Source organism: Benincasa hispida, chromosome 5 (assembly GCF_027475165.1).
Source record: "Benincasa hispida cultivar pf3 chromosome 5, pf3_genome.v1.1, whole genome shotgun sequence".
Classification (NCBI taxonomy): Eukaryota; Viridiplantae; Streptophyta; class Magnoliopsida; order Cucurbitales; family Cucurbitaceae; genus Benincasa; species Benincasa hispida.
In genome coordinates this window covers 37702016-37723362 of record NC_143482.1, presented here as the reverse complement: position 1 = coordinate 37723362, position 21347 = coordinate 37702016, and the positions used below count along the sequence as shown (strand labels likewise).

The 21347-nt window shown below is 30.1% G+C and overlaps 1 protein-coding gene across 1 annotated transcript; it reads left to right on the top strand.

Moving 5' to 3' along the window:
- The first annotated feature begins 10471 nt into the window (after nt 1-10471).
- LOC150036095 (methylmalonate-semialdehyde dehydrogenase [acylating], mitochondrial-like) lies at nt 10472-19662 on the top strand. Its single transcript, XM_090313800.1, has 19 exons — nt 10472-10738; nt 10831-10925; nt 12072-12143; nt 12244-12405; nt 12495-12573; nt 12694-12848; nt 13102-13165; nt 13639-13718; nt 14082-14147; nt 14991-15041; nt 15136-15287; nt 15917-16007; nt 16123-16203; nt 17018-17095; nt 17186-17221; nt 17307-17350; nt 17439-17517; nt 18034-18124; nt 19460-19662. The coding sequence occupies exons 1-19, from the start codon at nt 10714-10716 to the stop codon at nt 19570-19572; spliced, it is 1614 nt and encodes a 537-aa protein (XP_090169926.1). The 5' UTR covers nt 10472-10713; the 3' UTR covers nt 19573-19662.
- Nucleotides 19663-21347: the final 1685 nt, after the last annotated feature.

Genomic DNA, 21347 nt, shown 5'->3' with positions numbered 1-21347 from the left:
TCCTATTGTTCAAGTACCGGAGACAGCACTTAAGGGAAATACTCATCTACTTACCCTATACGAGAATGAGCAAATTCCATCTTGTGATATTATGTTTCCTTATTTGGTCAAATCTCCAAATTAGAAGGCTTACTGAGTCAATAGCTCGGGCCACTCTCACTTATGCAAATCAAAGAACGAATCCTCACAGACAGAAAATCATAATTCACTCAAGATTAAAATCGAGTTACTTATAATCATCCTGAGATTTAATCTCTTCAATTAATGGAGTTACAAAGAGAGATTATGTATTTCGCAGTCTAATCTTATACAAACCCTTTGTATAGAATACCCCCACTCACATGTCTCCACATGAATGATTGGATCAAATCGTTTGTAACATTTACAAAGTGGGTCGTATCCATAGTGTCACCAGGATAAAGCACCCGATTTTATCCATATATTATAGACCATTTAGGTTATTACTTGAACATGATCCACATGTATGGCAACTACATATTGTTCATGTTTTTATAAAATAACCTTGGACTTTTTTTTTTATTGGATTAAATTATGCAATAATTAACAATAAAATAAAATATATTTTATTAATCATAAAAAATAAGTTTATTTACAAACCACGGGTTTAGGATATAAAATCCAACAAAGCCATGACAATTAATTAATTGATTGCTCTTTACCTCTAAGTCATTTAAGACAACTACATGATATTTCTGGTATGTCTGACAAAAGACCATGTACCTTAAAGATGACCCTATCTACTTTGACAACCAACACATAACAATTATAGATTATGTATTAAGGTTCTAGCTCATGTTTAACGGTTGGTTTGTCAGTCCTAATCATTCATACATGCTAAAGAATTCAAGCAAGAGATAGAGATGATCAAGAGATAGAAATTTGTATATTAAGCACAATCCTCTCATAATTATAAAATGAGTTCTTCCAAATCCTTGAAAATGAAAATAACAATGTTTGCATACTTTAGTAGTAATCAAAGCTCATAAACACCGAGCCTTACAATTGAAAGAAAACAACAAAAAAAAACTAAGAAAATATAAGAAAAGGCGAAGAAAAACTGGAACAAAGGCTTCATAACTCAAAATAGGTGTTTCCCCTTCATCCATGCATTTTTTTGCCCTAAAAATAGAGGTGGTTTTTATAAAACTCAAAGGAACATATGAGTCATCCAAGAGGCAAACACATTGAGCAGAAATATCACTTGATTCAGGAGAATATGCATCAAGGTGACATGATTGTCATGAAGATTGCTTCAGAGCACAACGTTGTTGATCCGTTTATAAAGGCTCTCATGGCTAAAGTGTTTGAGGGTCATCTAGAAAGTCTAAGTCTACGGGATATGCAACATATTGTCTAGGAAAAGTGGAAGATGTTACTGAGGGATAGTGTATGCTCTAGTTTATTGTATTTTTTACTTTATTTGTATTGTATATTTGGCTTTCTAAGCTTTAGGACAAGTGGAAGATTGTTAGGATTGATGCCCTAAATCTCTCTTGTATTCTCGTAGTTTGTAAACTCTGTATAAACAAATTGTTATTAATAAAATGATTGTTATTTTATGAGCATACACTCAATCTAATAAACAAAGATCCTAGGCAATTTTATATAGTTAAATATGTATGTAGAGACATACGAGTGGATCATGTTTAAATGATAACCTAAAAAGTTTGTAGTAGATGGATAAGGCTTGGTACCTTATCCTAGTAATACTACGGATATGTTCGAGTTATAGATGTTGCAAGTGTTGTAAAGTACTACAAATGATCTGATCCTGATCATTCATGTGGAGACATGTGAATAAGGGTATCCTATACAAACAGTTTGTATAAGATTGGACCACAAAAATGATTAGTCTCATTATATAACATCGTTAATAATAGTGACTTACATTTTACCAGGATGACCATAGGTGATATGACCTAAATCTTGAATGAGTTATGAACTCCTGCCTATAAAGGTGGTCCTTTGATTTGCATGAGGTGGGCCAAATCGTCATCTCAATATGTCTACCATTTTAGGGATTCGTCTGATTGGGGAACTGGGAACATAGTTACACAAGACGGAATTCACTCATTCCCTAATGTTGGGATATATAGATAAATTGCTCTCTTAAGAGCTGATTCCGGAGCTTGAATAATGTGGCCACACCCTCTCTTAGCCTGAGAGGGATTTGGTCATAGTTGGACTATGACTATTGTTCATTAGAGGGATAAGTAGTATTTAAGGAGTTAGATGTAACTACAAGGGCAAAATGGTAATTTTAGCCCAACACTTACGAGCAATTTATAAAGGGTCATCGCATTGTTGACTGTTTATATCCAATGGACACAGAAATATATCTGTAGTGCGAAGAGTGTAGTTGTCGGTCTTTAGTGGAGTGATCGGTATTTAATGGATATTAGGTAATTTAATTAAAGAGTTAATTGATTATCCAAGTACTGCTTCAATCTACAGGTCCATGAGGTCCCCTCTATAGTTTAACAAGGATTATTGAGAATTAATTTTGGATTAATTTGAATTGTTCAAATTAATTGAGGAAATTAATTATATATGATATAATTAATATAACATATTCGATACATTATAATATAAAGTTTATTTTGGGAGAAATTAAATATTTGAATGTGATTCAAATATTAATTATATGGATGAGATTTATATAATTAAATTTAGTATAAATATGATTTATATTAAATATCATGTATTTTTTAGAGAAATAAAACTATAGGCTATATTGTATTTGATACAATATAATAACTATAGGTTATGTGTTATATTTGATATAACATATAGTTATATATACAATAAATTAGTTATTAAATATATAATATTATTAATAGCTATTATATACATAATTATTATTAATTAAATTAAATTTATTTTAATTTTAATTTAATTTTAGAATTAAAGTGAGAAGTTACAACTCCCCTAAGGTACGAGGAGTCCAGTTTTGATGCCTTCTTCGTCTTCTTCACAGAGTGTGTCTGAGAAGAGACCCTTCTGGTAATTTCAAAGAACACAAAGAAGAATTTTTTTTTTTTCAATTCCTAAGGAGAATACATTTGTGGTGGTGGTCATTTGGGATTTCAATTTTGTAGATCGATTTTTAGATAGAGAGTTCATGACTAAAGAAGAAATTACGTAACACCTTTTGGCTTCGAGGGTAAGTTGTTCTTTTCCCTAATTCCTTCTTTCAAAGCATGCTGTAATTTCTTGTTTAATGCATAATATTTATGTAAATTGTGATTCGGCAAAAATTGTAAAATTGGGACGGTCAACTTCACCGTTCCTTCAATTATCTTCTACTTCCAATTCAAGTCCCCAAATCCAATTAACTGCGTTTATCTTCCCAATTTAAAATTTCTAAATCCCTTTGATCCAAAAAATTTTAAATCTTATTATTTTCTTTATTTAATTTACTATCATATCTATTTTCTTTTTCAGATTTACTTCCAAACCTATTAATTATATCCCAATAAAATTTTAGCCATTTTAAACATTTTAGAATCTAATTAATTAACCATTTTATTTTTAATGTTGGAATCTAATCAATTAATTGTTGGGTTATTTTTTCTTATCTTCTTTGATTTTCAATTTGGGTTTTCTAGTATTTCAAGTCTTTTTAATGTTGAACTGTAGATCGAAATATATATAGTATGTATCACAAGTTACAGTATGTATATTTTAGTTTTTAAAAAATATTAATTTCATATTGCTATTTTTAAATGAAAAGAGAGGATTTCTTTTTTTTTTTTTTTTAATTTCTAGTTATGGGTAGTGTGTTATTCAAACTTCTAAAATTACATATATTGTATTTTCCTTTTGCAACTTTAAATTTGTAAGGATTCTGAATATTTAAAAAAAAAAAGACTAAAATATGTTTTTTTTACTTTTTTTGAAAATTTCGAGAGAAGATATATCTAATTTTTAAATACAATCTTGTTTGTTAGGATTTTAGGCCTTTATTTTTTGAATTAGTTGGTTAGTGTCATCGGGTATTTTGGTATTAATAATTCTGAAACTCATTTTGATATTTTTCTAATTTTGAAACCATTTTCTCATTTTTCGAAATGAAACTTCTTATTTTGCTATTTTTTCTATTAGCACAAAATTTTATGAATTGGATTGGTCCATAAGTTCAAATAAACTAACCCAATCCAACTTAAACCAACCGAATTTATTATTAAATTTAAAAATTAATTTTTTTACTTACAATACTATATATATTGATTTTAATTTGATTTAATATCATGATTCTTTTAGATAATTTTTTCTCCAACTCCTTAAAATAATTTTTTTGCACTTTAATACAAATTCAAATTGAGTTGCTAATTTTAATTTAATATATGAAAGTAATTAAATAAAATTTTTCATACAAACATTTTAATTATTTTTACAACAAAAATTTACAAGTAACCCAAACTAACTCAATCCAAATATTTTATCATGGATTGGGTTTGGTACATTGTTTAATAAAGGTTATTTCGATTGAAAAAATCACAATCCGAATAATTGAATTAAGTCTAAAAAGTGTTTTTATAACCTAACCCAACTCAATGCACGAACACTCTACTCCCAAAGATTGTATTCTTATTACTTTACAAGATTACAATTCACACCATTTTTTTTTCACATTACACTATTTACTATATCGTGAAAACATGGTCATTCTTGCTCTCACTCCCTACTGAATCTCGCTCTCACTCCAACTTTTGCTCTCGTTGTCTAGCTAAAAAGGTTGACTCTCACTCTATATAGTAGAACACAACTTGTAGGGAGGCTTAATTAACATGTAGTGAGAGTTTTTATTTTTTTTATTTTTTCATTTTGTTTAAGATTATTTTAAATAAATCACTTTTATATGGGTAGATTTTAGTTTTCAACAAAATAGATTCTCAACTAAAAATCTTTTTATTTATATTTGAAAAATAAAATCTACAAGAAGTTGAAATTTCAACCGAATAATTACCATTTTCTTTTAATTTTACATTTAAAAAAAATTAGGTATTAAAAAGGAAAATTTTCAAACATAGAAAAATTGTTTGTTTTGCGGTCGTGAAGAGAGAGAAAGGAGGGAATTTCTGTTTTTTTTTTTAACCCTTTAACTTAATTCCAAACTATATATATATATATATACTCCTTTCCTTCTCCTTTTCCAATTCCAAAAATCCAAATCATTTTTTATTTTAAATTCATAATTCTGTTGGAAAAATAATTTCAAATCCATTATCCCAACAATTTAATTTAATTTTAATTATCTCCTCTAAATTATAAAAAATAAAATCCAGATCTCACAATTTTAATTCAATTTTTCAAATTAAATTAAAATTGTAGTCAATCTCGAATTCTCCCTAATTTAAAGCTTAAATTCCAAAATTCCTTCGCTGAAGCAAAAATTTTAAATTGAAATATTTGTTTACAATAACTCAATTTAACTTCAAAATGCAAAATAACACCTAAATAATTTAAGATAATTAAATTGAAAATTTTCCTCAAATTTTGAGTTGTTACATCTTCTCATTTACCAATGTTACATAACATCTTTTGTGAACTACATGTGAGAAGGAAGATAACTCTCTTCAAGCTCACGTTAACTTTCTTGTTAACTATAGGAGAGTTAACTTTTATATTTAATTTAATATTAAATTAAATCTAATTAAATTAAATTAAATTAAATGAATATTAATTAACCCAATTAATTAATAAAAATAAATTAGATATCATATATTTAATTAATGTCACGTTTGAATTATATTCAAATGTATTTCCTCCCATATAACTTATAATCTTAATATAAATCATAATTCTATTAAATTTAGCTTATAGTTGCATATGAATCTTATTCATATAAATAGTATTTGGATTTTATTTAAATATTTATCTCTTTCCTATAATAAAGTATAAGTTTGAATCTTATTCAAAAGTAACTTTATATTATAATGTATCTATATACATTATTTTGATTTTGATTGAATCTTATACAATTATTTCTCTTATTTAATTTGATTAATTCAAATTAATTCAAATTAAATTGATTCTTGTTTTATCCTTAGTGAGCTAGCAATGTGACCTTACGGACCTACAGATTAGAAACTTTAATAATATAAGATTAATAAATTAAACTCTTTAATTAATTAATCAACATTCATTTATGGTAGGTTACCCCACTAAAGACTCATAGTTGCACTCTTCGCACTATACATATATTTCTGTGTCCATATTTTTGTATTCATAGATATAATTAATCAACAATGAGTCGATCCTTCACGAATTGCTCGTAATTACAATTGAGTCAAATTACCATTTTATCCATGTAATGTCAGCACTTAAGGGAGCAATTCGTCTACTTACCCTAAAGAAGTAAATTTCAAGCTTATTAAGACGACGAATCTGGTCACTCTCACTCATACAGATTCATAGACATGAGTTCATAACTCATTCAAGATTGAGGCCAAGTACCTATGGTCGTCCTATGAAATGTTAATCTTTTCAATTAACAGTGTTATAAAGAGAGATTAATCATTTTGCAGTCTGGTATTGTACAAACTCTTTGTATAAGATACCCCTACTCGTATGTCTCCACATAAACGGACTAGTTATATCTCGATCGATCTAATTTTGATATTCTAGAGTGAGATAGAAAATAAACTGAAAGTTGAGAATAAATTAAAAAGAAGAGATAGAGAAATATTAAGGGAGAAGAAGGGAGAATCACCTAGTACTTCATACTACTTAAGCTCACAAATGAAAATGAGACAAGAGAGAGAAACTTAGTGCATGTTTGGGAATGATTTTATAATCGTCAAAATTACTCTAAAAACACACCTTTAATCTCTTAAAATTAATTTAATATTAAATTCTACACATTTAAATGCAATTCTCATATCATCAAAATTAGTTTGAAGGATTCAAAACATATTTTTTTATAAGAATTTTAAAAATAACAAAAAGTGATTTTAACAATTTCATAATCACTCAAAAACATGTCCTAGTGATGATAATAAGAAAGAGAGAAGAAAGCTCACGGATGAGGAGGAGAAAAGCGAGAGAAGCTCAATGCTAAAGAGAAGAAATAGAAATAATAGGAGAAAAAAAAGAAAGATGAAAAACTAATGGAAAAATATTAATTTATACCTCTAAATTTTAAGAGTTGTACCACTATCAATTAAAGGCACACTTAGCGACTAGAAATTGTATTTAGAGAGGTCTAAGGAGCGGGGATGGGATGGCTTCCCCGTCCTCAGTCCCTCTACTCCATTTCATTCCCCATCTCTATAAAAATCCCCCGGAATCAAAGCGAGGATTACCCACGAAAAATTCCCCCCCCCGACTTAATATAGAAAATTTTTAATTAAATAGTTAAATTCTTCACGTGACAAAAATATAATTAAAATGATTAATTTACATAAATTTTAAATATTACAATTACATATTCTAATTTTAGTTTAGTATATATTGTACTTAAAGAACTATATATATATATATATATATATTACAAGTTATCTCGCACTCTTGACAATTGTTTGGGTGAAATTTGTGTAGTAGAACACGACCTGTAGAGAAACTTTTTTTCATTTTGTTTAATATTATTTTAATTAAATCACTTTTATATTGGTAGATTTTATTTTTCAATAAAATAGATTCTCAACTATATTTTTATTTATATTTGATAAAATCTACAAGAAATTGAAATTTCAGTACAAATAATTATCATTTTTTTTCTTCTAATTTTACATTTAAAAAGTTTAGGTATTAAAAATTATTTGGATACAAAGATTTGAATAAATAAATAAAAATAAGGACATTTTAATTTTTTAGCTCATTCAAAATTGACTATAAATTTAAAAGGTTTAACTTTATGGTAATCATACATATTTCATTCTCATTCTTGATAGGAGTAAACAAAATCAATGAGTTTTCTATTACGATTCAACACATTCTCAATATATGTTAGTAACACATCATCAAAGTTATCTAATTACCGTTCCAGCTCATTCCTTTTGCCTAATCCAATTATGATTGCACCCTAAATCCCAAACCGGTAGGTAAACGAGCCCTAAAATCTTAAACCAATAATTGTATTAATGAAAACCCTAAAATTTTGTAGGTGTATTAATTTAAACTCTCCATTTAGGAAAACATCACACGAGACTTATATTATATCAATTAAGTCTTTATATTTTTATAAGTGAAGTAATTTTGACTATTCGTTAGAATTACTTTAGAGAATCGTGACTGATGTATGAATAATTTTTAAAGATAATCAAAATGAAATGTTTAAATTGATTCGCTTACATATATTTAGAAGTTTAGTTAATATAAAGACATGAATAACCCCATATACAATCCAAGTGATAAGCACTCATATTGTTTCCTTGCATAATGAATAATGCTGAGTCATGTCCTCATAGGCACTCACCCAACTCTCCTTGTAAGAGATTCTCTTTTGCCTTGAAAATAATATATTAATTTAGGTTCCCTCTTTTGTTTTTTATTTTAATTTTTTTTTTTTTGCTTGTTTCTTTTTCTTTGTTCAATGGTTTTTATCTTTCTTTTCTAAAAATACGAACATTTTTTTTAAAACTATAACAAGACTTCTAACAAATAGACATTAAAACAAAGAAATCAATGGTGAAAGTAGTTTTTATAAGATCTTAATTTTAAAAAATAAAAAATTAAATAGACTCGATTTAATAATCATTAATTTTTTAAAATTGAACTTATAAATAATACTTGTACCTTAGAGTTATAATGATATATTTTTTTATAAGTATTTTTAAAAAATCAAACCAAGTTTTGAAAATGAAGGCATCGTTTGGTTACCATTTAATATTTTATTTTTAGTTTTTAAAAGTTAAGTCTATAACACTTATTTCACCTCTAAAATTCTTGTTTTTTTTATCTATTTGTTACCAATGTTTTAAAAAAAACTAAGCAAAAAATTGAAAAAAAGAGTTTTGAAAACTCGTTTTCAATTTTAGAATTGGTTAAGATTAGAACTTTTGTACTTAAAGTAAGATGCAATTCATTTAAAGAAATTTGAGAGAAAATAGACTTAAATTTAAAAAAACAAAGTGGTTTACCAAAGGGCCTTGATTTTTAGTTTTTTGTTTTTGAAAATTAAGCCTATAAACGCCCCCTTTTATCTTTAAATTTCTTGTTTGTTTTCTACTTTTTACTAATGTTTTCAAAACTAGACCAAAATTTGAAAACTAAGATTCATTTGATGACAATTTCATTTTTTGCTTTTAGTTTTTGAAAATTAACCTTTTCTTTTTTCTCTATTTCTTACCATAATTTGCATATTTCTTAAGTATAAGAGCTGAATTCTTAAGCAATTTTCAAAAGGAAAAACTATTTTTTTAAAAAATTATTTTTTTTAAATGTGGTTTTTTTTCTAAAATATAGGTAAAAAAAAGTTAACAAAGCAAGAAATTTAGAGATGGAAGAAGTGCTTATAGGCTTAATTTCCAAAAATAAAAAACCAAATAGTTGTCAAACAAGGTAAAAGTAGTTTTTAAAAAACTTTTTTTTTTTTTGGGGAAATTTGGCTAATATTTCAACTATTTTACTTAAAGAAGCCATAAATTATTGTAAGAAATTGAGAGAAAATAGATTAAATTTTCAAAAATAAAAGAACTAATGCTCCGTTGGTAACCATTTGGTTTTTAATTTTTAGTTTTTTGAAAATTAAACCTACAAACACCCCTATGACCCCTAAATTTCTTGCTTTCTTATCTATTTTTTACCCATGCTTTAAGAAACCAAACCAAAGTTTGAAAACTATTTTTTTTTTTTAGTTTGACTAAGAATTTAACTCTTGTATTAAAAAAAACCATGGTAAGAAAAGTGTGAAGAAATAAGCTTAATTTTCAAAAACCAAAACATAAAAACTCTGTCTAGTAACCATTTCGTTTTTTGTTTTTGGTTTTTGAAAGTAAGTCTATTTCTTTTCAATTTCTTACAATGATTTACATATTTCTTAAATACAATAGTTGAATTCTTAGCCAAATTTCAAAAAAGAAAAAAAAAACAAGTTTTTTAAAACTATTTTTTTTAGTTTTCAAAATTTGGTTTGATTTTTTAAATCATTGAGAAAAAAGTAGATAACAAAATATAAATTTAAAGGTAGAAGTAGTATCTATAAACTTAATTTTCAAAAATAAAAAATAAAAAACCGAAATTGTTAATCGGAATAAAATAATTACCAAATCATGCGTAAAGAAATTAATTTTTAAAAAATTGTTTCTGTTTTTTAAATTTAACGGAAAATTCACATATTTGTTAAGAAAGAATGAAAACCATTATAGAAGGAAAACCAGCGTTAATTTAATAAACCAAATCGGTTGCGAAATTAATTTATTTATCCAACCCAACATTAAATTTTTATTAATTTATTTTGGTGGCCAAATCCAAATCTAAATCAGCAAAACCGCCGCTAGACAATAATGCACGCTACTTTATTATTTATCCAACAGAAACACTAACATAAAATATCGACCGTTAGATCCTCTCCAATCTTACATCAACCAGATCAAAACAATCCAACCGTCCAAAATCAAAGAGGACCCACCGCTCGTGTTAACCAAAACATTGTCCAGCTCCAGCTTTTGCTTGTAAACAGTCAAAATCTCTCGATACCGCTCGTGTGAGAGTGTGATCATCTTCATCTTCAATCGGCGCCGGAGAAAAATGTTGCAGTCTTCGATTTGGCGAGGTAAAATTCTTTGATTGTGAAGAAATTTGTTTCTTATTTTTGAATTGGTTAATGGAAGTTGCTTCTTGACTATGTTTGTGATCATGTTGCAGTGAAAAAATTGAGTCTTCTGAGACCTCAGATCTTTGCTCTTGGAAATTCTCGTTTCTCCACCTTTGCTGAACCGTCTTCCAAGCCTAATCCGCCGGTAAGGAAGCGGCTGTTTGTTTGGGGACTTAATTTCTTTTATCAGCTAATCTTCTTCTTTTGATGGTTGAGCGCTCGAGAGGCTAGCAACTTTGGATGCTAAGCGCGTTGCATTAATTTTTTATCTTCTTTTCTTTGATTAGAGCTTGGTGATTTATTGAGCTTGTGGTTTGAATGAGCAACTCTGCTTGCGGTTTTTGGTTTATGAGAAAATGGTAGGACAGAACGTGGACAGTCCAATTTATGCTTTGCTTTCTACTGTCCCCAACTTTGCTTAATTTTTTCGTTTGTAATTATTTATTTAAGAGAATGGCCTTCGTTGATTTAATTTCTTGTATTGAGACGGAATAGTTTGGAATCGTCTTCTTAACTTGGCGGTGTTTGGCCCCACCAAGGATGGAGAAAGTGAAGTTGTAAACTCCACTCTTCGTTCTTTGTTTGGCCTGAGGGGTTCGTGACTCAACTAAAAAAAAGTCAATTTTATGTCATATTAATTTATTACACTGTGGACTCTGGAGTCCACAGTTCACAGACTTCACAACTACACTCTTTGCCTGTTTGGCCAAGGAGTTGTGAAGTAGGAGTTGATAACTCCATTCCTTGTTTCGTCCAAGGAGTTTGTGGGTCCCACTACTAAAAAAATCACTTTTCTATCTTATTAACTCCTTACATTGTGAGTCCCAATAATTCACAGTTTCTTAGATTTCATAACTCCTTAGTCCTCACTATTTCACTCTTACCCCCAACACCACCTAAAGTTTAGGATTGCCCCCAAACACTCCCTCAAAGTTTAGGAATTACGCTGTAGGTTGGAAGAAAAGGGAAACGCACCTGTACGTTTTCTTTAGCTTAATCACCAGTGTAGTTTGCCTTTCAATTCATGACTAAAATATCATGTATAATGTCAGTGCATACTTGTTTCATCTAACATTGTTATGGAAGACTGATGTATACTTTATCTACGCAAGCCTTTCTTCATTTATAATCTTCAACTGTCTGTTGATGAAATTTCTCCCTTTATTTGTTTTATCAACTAAAACTGATTCAGAATTGTCAATTGTGGCATTTTGTTAATAACATTTATCTCTATCATATGTTGTATTTCTCTCGTTGATTTCATCTCTTTTATCCTTTTGTTTTGTACCAGAGGGTTCCAAATCTCATAGGAGGGACTTTTGTTGATTCTCGATCCTCAGCATTCATAGATGTCATAAACCCAGTGAGTTACCACCTCATTTTTATGTTCTCTTTTCTATTTCATATTTGAGAAAGTTAAGTTCCTTTTGATATGGGTAAGGAAATGTGCTTTCTGTTATTAGGCAACACAAGAAGTTGTTTCTCAAGTTCCATTGACCACAAATGATGAATTTAAAGCTGCAGTGTCTGCAGCAAAGCAGGCTTTTCCTGCATGGCGTAATACTCCAGTTACAACTCGTCAACGAATTATGTTCAAGCTTCAAGAACTTATTAGGCGAGATATAGTATGTTTGTAGGACTTTATTTATTTATGTTTCATTTAAAGGAATATTCTAAATTCACTATAAAAAAAGGATTTTTCCTGTCTTTTCAGGACAAACTTGCTCTAAATATTACCACAGAACAAGGAAAAACGTTAAAGGATGCACATGGAGATGTATTCCGTGGGCTAGGTTATAATCCTTTAGTTCCTTCCTCTCCCTGTCTATGCTTGTGTTTATGTGATGGAAAATTCATTTTGTCGTATGACCTGAGATGTTTAAGAGCAAATTGAAATGGCATATATTATGTAGAGGTTGTGGAACATGCATGTGGAATGGCATCTCTGCAAATGGGGGAGTATGTCTCTAATGTGTCACATGGAATTGATACCTACAGCATCAGAGAGCCTCTTGGTGTTTGTGCTGGGATTTGTCCGTTCAACTTTCCAGCCATGATCCCCCTATGGGTTAGCCTGTTATCTTTCACTGTCATTCCAGTGGTCATAATTTCAGCAGTAGAGAATTAGTTTGTTTTCTCAAAGGCATGCCATTATCTACTTCATTTGTGGTCTAAAAACTTGCTCTGCTATGAAAGATTTTTATCCCCCAAAAATAATTTTAGAACTATTTTCTTCATTCCTTGCTGATGTTATTCCTCCAGTAACCTTTACTTTTTCTTATGATATTAGACTGACACTTCCCTTGGATAATCCACTGCAGATGTTCCCAATTGCTGTTACATGTGGGAATACCTTTGTTTTGAAGCCTTCAGAAAAAGATCCAGGTGACCATTGTTTTTTAATTATTCCCCAAATGTCTTTATATGAACTTGGTTTCTTTCCCTTTCTAATATTCTTTAAATTAAATATATATACACATATATAGATAGACTATATATATATATATATATATATATATATATCCTAAACCCTTATTATTTTTCGTATTAAATTAAATATATATACACATATATAGATAGACAGATATATATGTGTATATATATTTAATTTAAAGAATATTAGATATCCTGGCTTTGACCTAGTAGGGATCTCTTATGGAGATTTATGTTTGGCTTGGGGACACACACTTTCAACGACTGAATAGTGAATAGCTGCCTTTAGCTTTAAATATATATTTGCAAGTTAATTGACGTATATCATGGTGGAGATCATCCCCATTTCTATGATTTTTTTATATTTGAAAGATGTAAAATATTCCCGTCATATCAGTGATCTTCAAACTTTCCTGCTTTTTCAGGGGCTTCTATAATCCTTGCAGAGTTAGCAATGGAGGCTGGATTGCCTGATGGTGTCCTAAATGTGGTTCATGGTACTAATGTGAGTTATTAATCTATCTTCTTTTTGGATTGTTGGGTGGCATGGATAATATTGACTCCTTGATTGATCTATCTACTAATGAATCCTAGATTTGCAAGTGCAATGAAGGAAAATATTGATTGGTACTGCTATTATTTTTAGCATTATTATTTTGTCACATGGTATTCTAAAGTGCTTGCAAGCCTAGAACTCAATTATTAGATGCTGGAACCATACCCATTAGATTCAACTGCTATCTTGAATGTTTTGGCTGTCAGTTGATTTGATTGCAGCCTCAACTGCTATCTTAAATGTGTTGGCTATCAGTTGATTTGATTGCAGCTTCAACAAAATGTTATTTTAATTGTTGTAATTTTTCTTCAGGATGTTGTTAATGCCATTTGTGATGATGAAGATATAAAAGCAATATCATTTGTCGGTTCAAACATTGTAAGTTATCTTAACTGAAAGAATTTATTCTTCACGGAGTTGGCAATTTCAATACATTCTAGATTCATTTCTACAAGTGGTTCTTACTGCTAAGATTCTATTATAGGACAGTAGGTCCTTTCCACTTTCTGTTTAGAGAACCCCGAATTATTAATTTGGATATTTCTTCATGTGGCGACTGGAGTTTTACAAGTTATTTATTTGATGAACATCCTACTGCAGTAGAACCTCACTGTTCTTTACCTTCTGCCATTGGTACAAAGTGCTTTAAGTTTAGCTTTGTGGTTCTAGCTGGATTGGTTGCAATATTAAATTTAGTTTTGGACTGTGTTGAGCAATTGCGTTTATTGATTGTCTTTCTTGTCCCATGGGAAGTTCTCTTTGGAAAAAATATAGAATTGTTGAGCACAAACCAGAGATGAGCTTTTGGATACTATTAGTGTTTTTATTTTCTTTTTTTATTTTTGAAATTCTTGGTGTAGTGTATAATTTTTACTTTGTTTTGTAATGACATCTTTTCGACTAATGCCAATTGGAGCAGTTTTTTTAATAACTTTTCGCGTTGGATTTTCCCTTTATCTTGTGCTATTTTCACTTCTAAGAGAAATCTTTGTTTCTTTCAAACAAAAGGAAAAAAAAAAAAAAGAAGACAAAAGATAAAGATAAAGAAAAAGGAAAAAAAAAAAAGAATAAGAAAAATTGCCAACTTGAGCATAACTCCACTCGTTTAGGCATATACCCTCGACCAAGAGGTCAAGGTTCGATTCTCTCAACTCCACAAGAAATCGCGACATGTTTGGTCTGTCAAGGTAATTTGACCTTTTTTTTCCTTAAATGTGAAAGGCGGGCATGCATATATATTCAAGGGGATCAGCTAAAGGAAAACGTGTTCAGGCAAGTAAACCCAGGCTAAAATTTTAGGATACTTTTAGAACTTTGCTTGTTTTTGAAACTGCTAATTATTTGAGTGACTGTGTGATTGTTTCAGTCCAATATGGGTGCAAAAAATCATGCAATTGTCTTGCCCGATGCCAGCACTGATGCTACTTTGAATGCTTTGGTTGCTGCTGGTTTTGGTGCTGCTGGACAAAGATGCATGGCCCTTAGTACAGTTGTCTTTGTTGGAGACTCCAAATTGTGGTATTATTCCTATTTTTGGAATTTTCAAATTATTTTAGCATACAACCCCTCTATTTATATTGCTTTTATGTTCATGTTTTTATGGGTAAAGAGTTCTTTTTCATTTGGAATCTTACTATTTTGAATTCATGTAATGCAATTTGTATCTTGAATGTTGTTTACTTCTTTCAGTTGTAAGCGATTGCTTAGACTTTTTTAATGGTTAGGAAAATTCTGAGGCAATTAAACGTTGATCTTATAAAGCCTGAAATGTAGAGTTTTCTTTTTGGAAACTTCATATTAATACTCTTCTCCCAATTATTAATTCCAGTGCCTGGAGAAAGTAATCTTTAGCATTATGAGATTCGACAGTTTGGGATCATCAAATTTGTGTTCTATTTGGAATTTCAATAAATGTTTATCGAAACATATGGTGAAAATAAAATTTGGATGGAGTACAATCTTCTGGAATTGAATGCGCACACACTTTCATTCCTCTTTGTTTTTTTTTTTAAATTTGCAGATACCATAACAATTACATGGTTTTTGTACTTTGGGGTATATTTGTACTGCATCTGTTCTGAAAAATATTTTTAGATTGCAGCCATAATACTTTGTTTATCACGAAAAGAATTATAAACTTTTTCCAGGGAGGAAAAACTTGTAGAACGTGCCAAAACACTGAAGGTAAACTCTGGAACAGAACCTGATGCAGATCTTGGTCCAGTAATTAGCAAGCAGGTACTCATAATTTTTTTCCCTACAATTTAAACTTCTCTTTTTCATATTTGATTATGCCCTGGAACGTCCCTCAGTGGTATCTATTCGATGGTTAAAATATTTCCTTGCTTCACAGGCAAAGGATAGGATTCACAGATTGGTTCAGTCTGGCATCGATAGTGGAGCCAGGCTACTGCTAGATGGGAGAAATATAGTGGTATCTTGTTACTTTTCATATTGCAGTACCATCATTTTTCCTGCCGGTATTTGATAGATTAGTGTAATTTATCTGTGCTCCATGTTTCGTCATGAATAATGTCTTTCCCTGCAAGTGGCATCATATGCTATCTTCTTGAGGAGTAATTGAATTTTGTTGTAATACAAAATGTAGTCAAGTGCATAAAGAGATTTAGTAGGCAGAGATGGTATTTCCAAAATTGAAGGCTTAACAAGATAAGCCTTCAATCTATTTATTTATCAACAAGGGAATAGCCAAGAGAAGAACTATAGAGCTTCCAACCTCTCCTAACTCTTGAAATGCACCCAACATTAGGGACTGAAGGATATATTTAACCTCAATTAATCGGTTGAATTATCTTTCAATAGTTTCTCCAAACATACTTATCTCTTACAATTGTTCCTATACATACGCATTATGTTTCATAACTTCTTCACGAAATTTCACTCTCATTATTCTCTCTCAACTGTTTGTTTGTATGTTTATAAGGAAATTTATAATCTCTGCTATGTTAACATAATGAAACATTGTGAAACAAAGAAGATTCTCTGGGCTAATATCCCTTGGGAGGTAACACTGCAAAGAATAAAAAGTTCACAACAATGTAAATGAATGTTCCCTAAGCATATTGTCTGTCTTTGACACAATTCAGATTGCTGAAAGAAGAAAAATGGGGTTTTTTTCTGTGGATTTTCCGATGAGTTCTAATCCCCTTCCGAAGTGGTGTTATAACAGACTCAATGTTATATCAGTATCTGCATCATGTTGATCGTCATGCATGATTGTAATGTAGGTCCCTGGATACGAGTATGGAAATTTTATTGGACCTACTATCTTAACAGATGTGACGCCGGACATGGAGTGCTACAAGGTATTTCTTTTATCTTATTCTGAGTGAAACATGTATAATAATCCTGAACGTCGGACTAAACTTGGAAAACTTATGTCTTACCCTTTCCAGGAAGAAATATTTGGCCCAGTTCTGCTTTGCATGCAGGTATGCTTGTCATATATTATCTGTCTGATTCTTCGATCTGTTCAAAAAAAATATTGTTACATATCATTCTTTATTGTTCCATCAGGCTGAAAGTTTAGAGGAGGCCATTAGCATCGTTAACGGAAATAGGTACTGATTGTTTATTATTCCTTTTATTGTCATAGCAACTACTCCTTTCTCCATTGTCTTACAATCTTCATGAAATATGTTTGTACAGGTATGGCAATGGAGCTTCCATATTCACCACATCTGGGATAGCGGCGAGGAAGTTTCAAACAGATATTGAAGCTGGACAGGTAACAGTAACACGCATCGTGGGAAAGAAAATGCGTCTTGTACCTATTTATATATGTACACTCACGTGCACACACATGTAATCGGTATGAAGGCCAAATTCCTTAAATTATGCTCCTAGCCAACCCCTCACTAATCTTCGAAGAGGCTTTTTCCAATCCTCAAAGAAATAAAGTGAGTTTTGAGTTAAGTTTTTATCTAGAGCTTCAAGCCCATTACTTTGGAGGGTATCTTCAAACATTTCAGCCCTTGTCATGCGTTCTTGGAGAACAAGAAAATACTCTTTTTCTAAAGATAGATTTGCATGTTAGTCATGTTCATGAAGAATGAAAAAGAATTATATCCGGAAAGGATGTATGTAGGTTAAACTCTTTGCCTTCGTGTGTCATGTAAATTATATAATCTTAAAACTTCCCTTCCGTTTTAAGGATTAGAAGCCAATAGTATTTGCAAGTTCTTGGTAATCTCTAATTTATGTATAAATGAAGTACATCTCAAAATTACTTTTGAATCTTTAGGTTGGGATCAACGTTCCGATTCCAGTTCCGTTGCCCTTCTTCTCGTTCACCGGCTCCAAGGCATCTTTTGCTGGGGATCTCAATTTTTATGGTAAGCTTTTGATTTAAACTTATTTCAGTTCCTGATCTTTTGCCTTTATTCTTCTTTAGTCCATGAAACACTCTTCACTTTCCTAGATATTTATTTTCTTCCTTTATCATTAAGTCATTCACTTTCATGCTCAATACGAAAGTCGAAGATTAAAATAGAATAAGTGAAAGAATAATAAAAAATGAAATAAATGTAAAATGAACCATCCTGGATTGGTTTAGTGGTCAACAAGTGCCATTGTTATGATAAAGGACTTTGAGGAAATGTGTTCAATCCATGGTGGCCACCTTCCTAGGATTTATGTTAAATTATAACAAATACCCTCAAACTTTTCTATTTGTTCCAAAAATACCTCTATACTTTCAAAAGTTGCAATATTACCTCTCAATTTTCATAAATATTTCAAAACTACTTTGGAATAAAAGTCCTTTGGAATTTCAAACAAAACTCGATGCTAAAGTTGTGTGGCAATAGCTTGAACCGATATCGTGATCTAAATTTTTATTTTAGGTCACTACTACACAATTTCATATATCAATTTTTTATCCAAAGTTCTGAAGAATTTCTATTCCAATAGTATTTTTAAAACATTTATGAAAGTAGAGTAATATATAAGAAGCACAGACAATTTAGTTTAGATAGCATGTCCATATTGGACACGTGTTGGACACTTATCGGACTTTTGTTAGAGCAATAGATGTATTAAAAATGCTAATTGTACTAGGACCAACATTTGTGTACATGCATCAAATACTTGTAATATAACTAAGTTGACACATATATGACAAAAATAATAAAATTTAAGAGCAAAATACATCAAACTAATTCTTTAAGCATATAAGTGAGTAAACTTATTGACTTTGAATTTTCTTCTTGTTTAAAAATGATATAAATTTTAAAAAACGTATGTTTCAATAAATATGTCGTTGTATTTGTATCCTAAATTTTTTTTAAAAATGGTGTGTTGCCATGCTCATGTTCTATCGTATCCATGTCTCATATCCGTATCTATCCTTCGTTAATATTGCAATTTTTGAAAGTATAGGAATGTTTTTGAAACAATGACAAAGTTTAATAACATTTTTTTTTTTTAATTTAACCTAGGATTCAATATCCTACCAGTTTTATGGCACCCAAATACTATAGAGGTTAGGAGGGTTGTTTCGTGAGATTAGTTGGAGGCACATGCAAGCTAGTCTGGATACACACATATTAAAAAAAAAAAAAAAAAAGAGAAATAAATGAGTAAATGAACAAGTTCGGAGGCAAGATAGGATTTAAATGTTAAACCTTTGTTTTGGTTATTGGGATTAAGAGATTCTGCTATGGAAACAGGCAAGGCTGGAGTCAACTTCTTCACACAGATCAAAACAGTGACACAACAATGGAAAGACTCAGCTGGGGGAACTACAGTCAACCTTGCAATGCCAACCTCTTTGAAGTCATAGGTTACCTTTCAACTTATTGTAATCACTCTTAAATAAACTTTATGCAGCTATTTTCAGTGCACATATAAATAAATACTTTTTTTTTTCCCACTTCCTTTTTCTTTTGGCAGTCTTTTCTCTTAACTTTTCAATTAGTCTGACAGTCTTTTCTCTTAATTTTTCCATAGTCCAATTAGTCCAGCTCTTGCAGTCTATCAATGATAGAGTCTATGAGTGATATGAGTCAATAAGCGATATAGTCTATCAGTCTATCAATAATACAATCCATGGGTGATAGAAGTCTATAAGCGATATAGTCTATCAATTGATAGATTCATTCCCGTGATAGACTTTTATCACTAATAATAAAATCTATCACTTATAGAATATCATTGATAGACTGGTATCAACAGTAGAGTCTATCAATGATACTCTATCACGGGTAGACTCTATAAATGATATGAAGTATCATTAATAGATCTATTAATGATTAGGGTCTATGACTTATAGGCTTAGATAATTTGGAGGTTATTAATGATAGTCAATGATAGATTTTACATAGCATATAGAAATATCACTTATATAGAAGGTTACTTGTAGACTTTTATTATGTAATTTTAAAGATTCAATTACTTTGAATATTATGTTGAGCTATCAATGTTAGAGATAGAGAAAACAAAATTGGAGGAAGAAAGTGAGAAAATGGAAAAAGAAAAAGGAAAAATATTTGTTTGACATCTATCAGTGATAGAAGAGATGGGAATATATGTTACTTGTGCATAGTGATTGAATTCTATTAATCATAATAGTCTATCATTGATAGACTTAGGTTTTTAATTATGAGAAAATCTAGTACAATGATAGAAGCCAACACAAGCATAGTTCAATTTATATTAAGACATGGACTTTTGATTTAAAAAGTTAAGAGTTGTGCTAAAATCCTATAATGGTAAACCCCAACAAATAGAGAGGGGAAAGGATCTTGTAAAGAAAGAAAAGTCAATAAAAACCAGTTGAATGTTGTATGAAATTAAAAAATGACAGAAGTAGAGTTCTAATATTAATAAAGAATGAGAAGCAAGATGGAACAAAAACAACATAATAGAAAGAAAAAAAATGTATATATAATAGGAAAAAAATAAATAAGGAGATTTGAGAAAATAGTTATGTTTGCAATTCTTGCTAAACACTTAAATATTAGTGTTAAAAGTGTTGTTCATTGTAATTATCCAATCCAAAAACATATTCTTACAGTTTTGATGAGGATTAAAATCTTTATTGCATCATTATCTTCTCATATATCTTTGAAACTTGATTCAAACCTAGAGGCCTTATTTGGTTCGATTGATATGTGTGAACTCCTCTCAGCTCACGACCTCTCCAATCGACGACTATTCTTTCTGGCCCAATCTTCGCCTTCTATTCAACTGTCTCGAGTCCCACTCTCTTTGGTTAAAAACTAAGATCATATGAGATTACTTAGGTTCCGTTTGGTAATCATTTTGTTTTTAAAAATTGAGCTTCTATACACTATTTTCACCTTCAAATTTCTTCATTTGTTAAAAATCCGTTTGATAACCTTTAGTTTTTTGTTTATGTTTTTTAGAATTAAACCTCTATTTTATCCATATTTCTTAGAATGATTTGCATTATACAATGGTTGAATTCTTAGCCAAATTCCAAAAACAAAAACAATTTTTTGAAAGCTACTTAGTTCTCAAAATTTGGCTTGGTTTTTAAATCATTGGTGAAAAGTAGATAACAAATGAAAAGTTTGGAGGTAGAAGTAGTGTATA

Excerpts from the sequence above, each read along its gene's own strand:
- LOC150036095 (XM_090313800.1), top strand. The coding sequence starts at position 10,714 with ATGTTGCAGTCTTCGATTTGGCGAG. Across the intron at positions 16,008-16,122 it reads GTCCAGTAATTAGCAAGCAG|GCAAAGGATAGGATTCACAG; the intron begins GTACTCATAATT and ends CTTGCTTCACAG. Across the intron at positions 17,351-17,438 it reads AGCATCGTTAACGGAAATAG|GTATGGCAATGGAGCTTCCA; the intron begins GTACTGATTGTT and ends ATGTTTGTACAG.